Below are 9044 nucleotides of genomic sequence, written 5' to 3'. Positions count from 1 at the left end.
AGGTGGCAGGATGGCTGGAGCCCAGGAGTTCAAGGCTGCAGTGAACTATGACTGCACCACTACACTCCAGCCTAGGCAACAAGCAAGACCCTGTCCCTAAAGAAAAAAGCGTGAGTTGCTGAGGGACTGGCCTGAGGTCACACAGCAGGGGCACACCATGTGGGGCGAAGCTAGGGCTTCCCCCACCTGTGTGTGCTTTCCTTGTTATTAATTCACATGAGTGAATAGTTGCAAATGATGCATCTGGATAAACACTGGACTTCTGTTTCCCCACAGCTGCAGGAGAATCACAGTCTCAGCGGCTGCGGCTCCTGACGGGCACACGTGCTGCCCAGTCTGGAGGGTTCACTGCAATCAGTGCTACAGCTTTAGAAACTGTGATTTACTGCTGATTTAAAACTCTTTAAAGAGCCGACTTCCTGCTGATGGGGCTGAGGGAAGAGCAGCAGGTGCAGTGGAGGAGCACCTTCCTTTTAGGAAATGACCCTTCAGGCTCAGCCTCCTGTCCATGCTTCTCTCCCGTGTGAGTGCAGAGAAGGTCCTGGGTTCTGTCTGCTGCTTCACTCTGGGGGTGAGTGTGCCTCTGGAGTCTCTGAGGGGATGCGGGAAGGACGTTCAGTTCAGAGCTTTTAACCAAAACTTTTACAGCAGCCGGTGGGGCAAGGGCTCCCGCAAACTCTGAGCTTGAGAGCACCTCAAATTTTCGAACCCTGGCCCAGGTGGAGCCATGCAACGCTGCTCCAAGGAGGGAAATGGCGGCCCTGGCGCTCTGGAAAGGCCTGGAGGGCTGAGCCTCGGGCAGTCAGCACCACCCTTCCCTCCCCTTGGTTCCCAAGAATCTGATGGAGATTGAGGAATTGAGGCTGCGACGTTTTAGGCACCCCCAGGATGAGTACAACGTGGGTTTAACAGGAGGGAGGCTGCCGCGCCGTTCTGCTTGGTCACGTTAACGATCCACATTTTCCCAAGGAGCGAGGATGGGCACGTTTCCTCAAGGTTCTTTGGTGGTGGTTTCAGTTCCTTGCTTCAGTCTCTGGCTGAGAGAACTGACTGCACAGGCTTAGCCCTCATTCGTCCAAGACCCAAAGCTTCCAGGATGCAGACCGGAGCTGCAGTGAGCACCTGTCCAAAGCTTCCAGGACGCAGACCGGAGCTGCAGTGAGCACCTGTCCAAAGCTTCCAGGACGCAGACGGGAGCTGCAGTGAGCACCTGTCCAAAGCTTCCAGGACGCAGACGGGAGCTGCAGTGAGCACCTGTCCAAAGCTTCCAGGACGCAGACCGGAGCTGCAGTGAGCACCTGTGCACCTGCTGATTCTCCATGAGGTCCTGCATGGCCATAGTGGGCTCTTTCTACAGAAGCTCAGGACTTGACTTGTGTTAGGATGCAGAGTCATCGTGTTGTCTTGCTTTACTTTTATTTAAAAAAATAGAGTGCAGGGGTGCAGTCACAGCTCATTGCAGCCTCCACCTCCTGGGCTCAAGCAATCCACCCGCCTCAGCCTCTCAAGGAGCTAGGACCACAGGCACCACCGTGCCCAGCTCATTAAAACAATTTTTTTTTCCCTTTGGTAGAGATGGGATCTCAGTATGTTGCCAAGGCTGGTCTCAAACTCCTGGCCTCAAGTGATCCTCCTGCCTTGGCCTCCCAGTGTTGGAATTATAGGCATGAGCCACCACGCCCGGCCTTGTTTTACTTTTTATAAATCATGTATATAAACATATTTTATTAATCCCAATAAAACCAAGGCCTTCAAGTCCAAAAGAGCTGCAGCAGAGGAGACAGAGGAGAGAGATATGTAAGTACGGAAAACATATTCTTAAGGTCTGTTTTCAAGATTTAGTGAAGTTTTGGGAAAAGGTACAGAAAATATTTTCATATTTTGTACTTATAATTGTTACTGTGAAAAGAGTTGCTTTTTATGGAGTGACATAAATTTGAAAAAAAAAAGTTGTATTTAAGAAATTAGATACAGCTCTGAATTATACATGGAATGTTATTCAACTCAGTAGAATGTGGTGTGTGGGCAATTATCCAGCACGGTAATTCCGCATTACAAACCTTTAAATTTTAAACAGATCAAAATAAATCAATTTTGTAAGGGGCTTTACCTAGGTGCAGTGTTTGCATTATGCGACATTTATTTAATATTGTCACGCTGTCCTTGAAGAGCCCGTTTATTCATATTTTCATCCTCAACCAGGAGCAGCATCTGCCTTGGGGCAGCTCCCAGAACAGTGGCGTCAGAGGCGCAGGTGGTGGTTCCACCTGGGCATGGTGTGGGCTGCTGTGGCCTCCAAACACCTCCGGGAGTGAAAACCCAAACTCTCCTTTGCTGTAAAGCATAATTTTTGTTTTAAATCCTAGATTGAAAAAACCATGTCACAGGAAGTTTGGAAGAAACCTTTTCAATCCTAGTATTTTTTTTTTTTTTTTTGAGACGGAGTCTCGCTCTGTCGCCCAGGCTGGAGTGCAGTGGCGCGATCTCGGCTCACTGCAAGCTCCGCCTCCCGGGTTCACGCCATTCTCCTGCCTCAGCCTCCTGAGTAGCTGGGACTACAGGCGCCCGCCACCACGCCCGGCTAATTTTTTGTATTTTTAGTAGAGACGGGGTTTCTACTGTGTTGGCCAGGATGGTCTCAATCTCCTCACCTCATGATCCGCCCGCCTCAGCCTCCCAAAGTGCTGGGATTACAGGTGTGGACCACCATGCTCGGCCCAATCCTAGTATTCGTAACTACAGTCATTCGCCACTTTTCTTGCACTTCTTTTTCCTATGTGCACGTTTTAGAAAGTTGCAATCATAGTCCAGGAACAATTTTTACATCCTGCTTTTCTTTTTACTCCGTATGTTATCTGCAATTTCTAAGTTGCTACGTAGTCTTCAAAACCATAATTGTAAAAGGCTGCTTAATACTTCATTAGGCATTTATTTTGAAAATTCTTTCTTCTATAAATGACACTATGACCAATATATGCCCCTCCCTCATGCCATGTTAATTACTGGGTCAAAGGACATAAACATAATTTTGTTTCTCGATACACATTGCCACGTCTCTCCTCTCCGCATTGAACAAGCTTCAGTATCACTAATATATAAGGATGCATTTCACCACAATTTATCATTACATTTTTGTCACATAATGAAATAAATAATTATTTAATTACATTATTTGACCATGAGCAAGTCTGGCTATTTTCTCATTAAGATTTACAATTTTTCTTCATGTTTGACCATGAGCAAGTCTGGCTATTTTCTCATTAAGATTTACAATTTTTCTTCATGTTTATCTAAATCATATTAATGGATTTCTTATCGATACATTTTTCTATCAATTTGTTTGACCTTTTTATGTAATAAATAATCCCTTATGCTGCTTTTTAAATCTCTAGGATTGTCAGAATGTATCGGGAACATCAAAGGCCATTTTTTAATTGTTTTTTCCATAGAACCTGCATTTATTTTTACTTTAATGTTTTACCATTTGGTTGATGGAAGTCACACTTAACTGCCAAAGAAAGCTGTTGAGTTAGTCAACCAGTGTGCAAATCTGATTTGGTATCATGCCAGCCCAAAGTAAAGACCCTGGTTTCTGCAGGGCATGGAATGGGTAATGAACTCTGACCCTTTCTGTAAGAAGGATGGATGACAGCACGGGGATTCCCATCAGGACTTCCACTTCCAGGAAGGTTGATGGGCTCCAGCCATCTGCAGACTGCGTCGTCCTCTGCCTGAACTCACTGGGGTGCAGTCAGAAGGTGCCCAGACGCCCCAGGGTTTCCCGGGGTTGCTGAGGGCTTTGAGAAGGAGGCTTCCTGGGCCCCAGGGCAGGGAGGAGGTGCTAGGAATTAATTTCATTTTTGCAAATTCACATTAGGACTCAGAACTTTGGAGGACTCATGGAAATTCTGGAAAAATTATTCTGCCTCCAAAGCATTTCGAGAAAGCTGGATCGATAAACATCATTGCTGACTGTGTGCCAGGCACTAAGCTTGGCGCTTGGTGTAAACGGTCTCTGCTCCTCACAACGATTCTAAAAGGCTGGCAGGTTTTTTACTCCAGATTGGAGAAACTGGAAACTCAGGGTAAAGTGTTCCTTGGTGATGTGGCCGTGACCCGTCCGACTTGAATCTTAAGCTCTTCTCACTGGCTGTAGGTCCTAACAGAGACACGGACGCCATTCTTGCCCAGTTATCCCTTTGGGATTTCTTAATCTTTTACCTGAAGCTTCAAAGTTGTCAATTGGTCTAAGGCTGTGGGCCAAGTATGGACTTTACGTGGTTCAGACTAGTTGCCTAGGGATTAATTTTCTTCTTCGTACTTTTTCTGTAATTAAAAGATTTTTTTAAACAGTAACTGTGTATCAGAAAAATACAATAAATGCTTTAAACATTTTTATGAAGCAGACAATTTGCTTATAAAAGCAATCATGGCCGCAGGGCTTAGGGCAGAAGAAATGAATGTTTCCCTGAGATTTCCTCTTTTTGGCCGTGGCTAACCGAGCAGGCCACTAATGATGAGATTGGAGGGAATTATGTGTCATTTCCCTCGCGGGATGGCCAGTTTTCGGCAGCAGGGCAGGGTTCCTGGGGACTGTGAACCCTCTTTGGCTTTGTGATACTCATGTGGGGCCTGGCCCACATCACTTAGAGTGTTTTATTTCTCTTTAGGTTTTGGACCTGGACCTGAGAGAGCCCAGAACCCCAGTAGCAGCAGAAGGGCCGGAGCGTCACACAGCAACTGTGGGTCGGCGTGACTCTGCCGTTCTGTCCCCTTGGTGAGGTGATTCAAATTCTCAGAACTGTTTCCCCATTGGAAACATGGGGATAATAGCTGCTACTGGGGTTCTGGGCTCTCTCAGGTCCAGGTCCAAGTGTGTAGTGCTGCTGTGAGGGTTAAATGAGATAAATGTGTGTAAAAGTGCTTAGCAGAGACACACTTCATATTCTCAGTCACTGCCTGGGTTCCACCCAGAAAAAGTGCTTTCTGAGTCAAATTGTATCTATTTTTCAAGGCTCAGCTGATCCCAGCTGTGAATAAGTTTACAGGCAGCTTATTGTTACCCCAGGCAGGAATCCCTCACTCCAGCTGAGATTTTTCGGCAGTTAGGGTCTGTTCTACGGAGCAAGCTGGCAGTAGTTACATTTAGCCTTATGTTGCTGTGTGCATTTTAATGTTTGTGCCTGAGCAGATTATAAGCTCTCTGAGGGCAGGAACCATGTGTTAGATGTCTTGGAATATCTTACAGAATCTCGAATAGTGGCCAGTCCTCCAGCAGAATCTGCAAACTGACTCCTTAGTGTGAGCCGGAAACTGCAATGCTGTTTTCAAAGTGCTGGCCTTCAGGAGATAGAGACACCACACTGGCCAGTGCACGCGGCCCATGCCAGACGGCTCCATCCTACCTCCCTTTGCAGGGGCTGGACAAGGGCAGGCTGGGTGCTTGACTCAGCCAATTCTGAAGACAGGTCTTTGTGTGGCAGAGATCAGCCAGAAAAAGAAATTCTATTTTGATTTGGTCATTTATTGGCATGAAGTTTTACTTTTGCCCATTGTGGTCAACCAGATGTACTGGTTGGTGCTGGCTGCAGACCACAGAAGGCCCCACCTGTGCCATGGGCACAGACAGATGGGAGCAGCTGTCTGCCTGGAGACAGGACCTTGGTTTCCGTTTGATGCAGTCACTCCAAATAAACATGCCAGTCTATTGTTTGTAGCTGGCATCATTGACTTTCACAGGTAACCTCCAAAAGAAGACAGGGTCTCTCCACCGGCCTGGGTGGGGGTGCAGCTACACCTTGCGCACAGTTTCATATGAAGAGAAACATGAGATGAAATAAATAAAGGAACAGGAAAGAGAGATACAAGAACTAAGAATGAGGAGTGTCTCACTTTTCATCTTTCTCTTCTCATGCCTTTGGGGTGCCACAATTTTAGTGACTGGGACTAGCGATTCTAGCATATAATTCATTTCACAGAGTCGCAACTTACATGTTGTCTGCTTTCCAACACATTCAAAGTATACAAAATATAATATCACATCAGTCTTCAGAATAGTAATAGAGTCAGGTATTACGCATGATCATTCTACTAAGTCTTTCTGAGGGAAGCGAACATTGAGAATTCAGGGATGAGATTCCAGCATCTGTCGACCTCGGCGCCACCTGGGTGCTGGTTTCTCCTGAATCCGAACCTGCATTTTAAGCAGACCCAGGCGGTTTCTTGCACATTCGCGTTGGAAAAGCATTGCTTTGGGGTCGGCACAGAAGTCCTCTCCATGTTTCGTTGAGTTACAGCAGGCCCCCAGGTTAACGGTCCTCCCCGGCCTTGCCAGAAATAGCAGCTTCCTTCTTTCGAAGGCCTGGGAAAGCAGTTCAGGCTGAGACTTGCGGGCGGTGAGACTCAGTGCCACAGGGAGCTTCTAGCTGAGATTCGTTCCCCATCCCCCGGGTCCCAGTGTCTCTCCTGGGGCTTCGCATGTGAGGTGAGATTCGGTGCCACAGGGGCTTCTAGCTGAGATTCGCTCCCCACCCCCGGGTCCCAGTGTCTCTCCTGGGGCTTCGCGTGTGAGGTGAGATTCGGTGCCACAGGGGGCTTCTAGCTGAGATTCGCTCCCCACACCCGGGTCCCAGTGGCTTCGCTCGTGAGAAACTATTCTGCTCTTTTAGGGGCAGCGGCAGCCGCTCCAGCACAGGCTGAGGGTCTCTTATCTGAAGTGCTTGGGACCAGAAATGCCTTGAATTTTGGATTTTTTGGGGGATTTTGGAATATTTGCATAAACATAATGAGATATCTTGAGACGGGACCCAAATCTAAACACGAAATTCATTTATGTTTCATACACATAGCCCGCAGGTCATTTTATACAACATTTTACATAATTCGTGTGTGAAGCAAAGTGCTGACTGTGTTTTCACTGTGACCCATCACATGAGGACTGGCGGAGTTTTTCACTTGTGGTGTCATGTTGAGGCTCAAGACATTTCCGATTTTGGAGCATTTTCCTGTTGGGGATGCTCACCTGTGTCACTGCTCTGCCAATCCACCACCAGGCTTGTGCCCCTCAGGTGAGACATGGTCCAGAGAGATCTTGGGTCTCAGACAGACAAAACTGACAAGGACAAAAATGCACCCTCAGCTGAGAAGAGGGCACCAGAATCACCTAGAAATGCACCCTCAGCTGAGAAGAGGGCACCAGAAATGAATTCTGGTTAAAAACACTGTGGGGCACTCAGGTGTCCGACCTACGTGGTCGCCGACGAGGGAGTGGTCACGGCTGGCTGGTGTGGTGTGCAGGACACAGGGGCTCGGTTCCATGGTCTCTCCCTGTGAGCACTGCAGAGGAGGCATCCCAGTAGATGCCACTCACACAGGGGCAGGGAGGGGTGGACAGCGTGCCGAGGGGCTTTCCGATATACTAACATTGCCTAACACAGCAGTTCCTCATGGATTTTGGTAATGAAGGCAAGATGTGTTTTTGGTTTATTGTTACTTTTGGCAAGTCTCCAGAATTCATACAGCCCAGTTTTCTGACGGAAACTGAGAAACATTGCCAGTATCTACCCAATAGAATCTTGTTAACTTAAATGCAATAATGTGTTTGTAGGGCACTAGAGTCTTTGAAAGAGACCCGTAGCATGAAGTAAGAGTATCGTGTTTTATTCTTGGTGAACTTCAGGAAGTGCAAGTGCTGCCCCTGGCTGGGAGTTTCCTTCGTCATTTTCCTGCACAGAGTGCCTTCGATCACACCTGTTGTGTGCGTGAATCAGGTCTTCATTTCTCAGAGGTACGCCATGCGTTCTAGAGAGTTCTGTCTCTCATATGAAGTGCTTCCTACAGAAAGAACGAATGTACAGCTCTTCATGTTGCCAAAGCATCGAGACACACTAAACCCACACAGGCACATTCCACAGGGCATTTTGAGTGGCTGGAGGCCATGGCACCAGAGCCCGGGGTTGCACCTGCACCCTCCCATGTGGGAAGTGGGCATGACCAGAGGCAGAGACCAGACTTGGCAGCACGTGGTGAGGCTGCACAGCCCTGAGGAAGCTGCTAGGCCCCGACAGTGGGTGGCCCGGACAATCCAGCCTGACAAAGAGCTGCATTCCACCTGCGTTGGAGATGGATGCTGACAGATGGCCGCACAGAAGCTTCTGCAGCCTGGTGCCCACCAGGCCCACAGAGGAAAAGGGTTCTGGAGTGAAAAGCCTCTTCTGGCACTCAAGAGGTGTCTGTGTGAGGGCAGGGCCCTGTTTGCCCCCGGGTGTCAGAAGATATGAAGGACCAGAGCTGGGCTTGGCCACTCCCGAGACAACCTCAGTGGACCCAGCACACAGCATTCCCAGGCCGGGCTGGAGGGACTTTGATGGATCCTGTACACAGCATCCCTGGGCTGGGCTGGAGAGACCTCACTGCACACACTGGAAGGGATATTGTTGTGTGAATTGTTTTCTGAACACACCATTTTCCTTACAGAAACTCCTATTCATCCTTCAATCCCAGCTCACAGTCACCTCCTCCAGGAAGCCCTCCACCCTCCATCACCGGTCAGTGTTGGGTGGTGTGCCTGTCTCCTCTTTGGACTGCGAGCTCCCCGGGGTCCTTGTGATGTCTTTTCATTGCTTTCCTCCACTTCCTGCCTGGTTCTTGGCACACACTGAGTGCTTATTGAACACATAGTCAGTAAATTTAAAGGATGAGATGTACTGAATTAGTATTTGTATCAGGTTTTTTTCTGTATCAGATTTACAAGATCCACAATGCCCCACCATGTGCTAAGAGCAGTAACTACACCCCATTCTCTCCGCACGTTTTCCTGCTGCCACAGGCTTACGTTTTTATCCTATTATGAACTTAACGCTTCTTGAATTCACTTCTTGAATTATTATCCTGGCTGCTCAGCTAAGAGGTGGATCCCTGTGGCTCTCAATGGTGTCTGTCCTGCCATGGGCTGAGACCCGTGACTTCTCAAGGGTAATTACAGTGAAGACACTTGCTGGCCTGCTTGTGGCTGCACACCCAGGGAGTCCGGAGGGGGATAAAAC

General features: G+C 48.1%; 1 protein-coding gene across 1 annotated transcript; it reads left to right on the top strand.

Annotated features, from left to right (window-relative positions):
• Positions 1 to 456: 456 nt before the first annotated feature.
• LOC129463666 (uncharacterized) lies at positions 457 to 8712 on the top strand. Its single transcript, XM_063634181.1, has 3 exons — positions 457 to 571; positions 4671 to 4777; positions 7679 to 8712. Exons 1-3 carry the CDS (start codon positions 509 to 511, stop codon positions 8130 to 8132), a joined length of 624 nt encoding a protein of 207 aa, XP_063490251.1. The 5' UTR covers positions 457 to 508; the 3' UTR covers positions 8133 to 8712.
• The last annotated feature ends 332 nt before the right edge of the window (positions 8713 to 9044 follow it).

Source organism: Symphalangus syndactylus, chromosome 2, assembly GCF_028878055.3.
Source record: "Symphalangus syndactylus isolate Jambi chromosome 2, NHGRI_mSymSyn1-v2.1_pri, whole genome shotgun sequence".
Lineage (NCBI taxonomy): Eukaryota > Metazoa > Chordata > Mammalia > Primates > Hylobatidae > Symphalangus > Symphalangus syndactylus.
The sequence above is the reverse complement of the archived record's forward strand: the minus strand, read 5'-3'. Positions and strand labels throughout refer to the sequence as shown.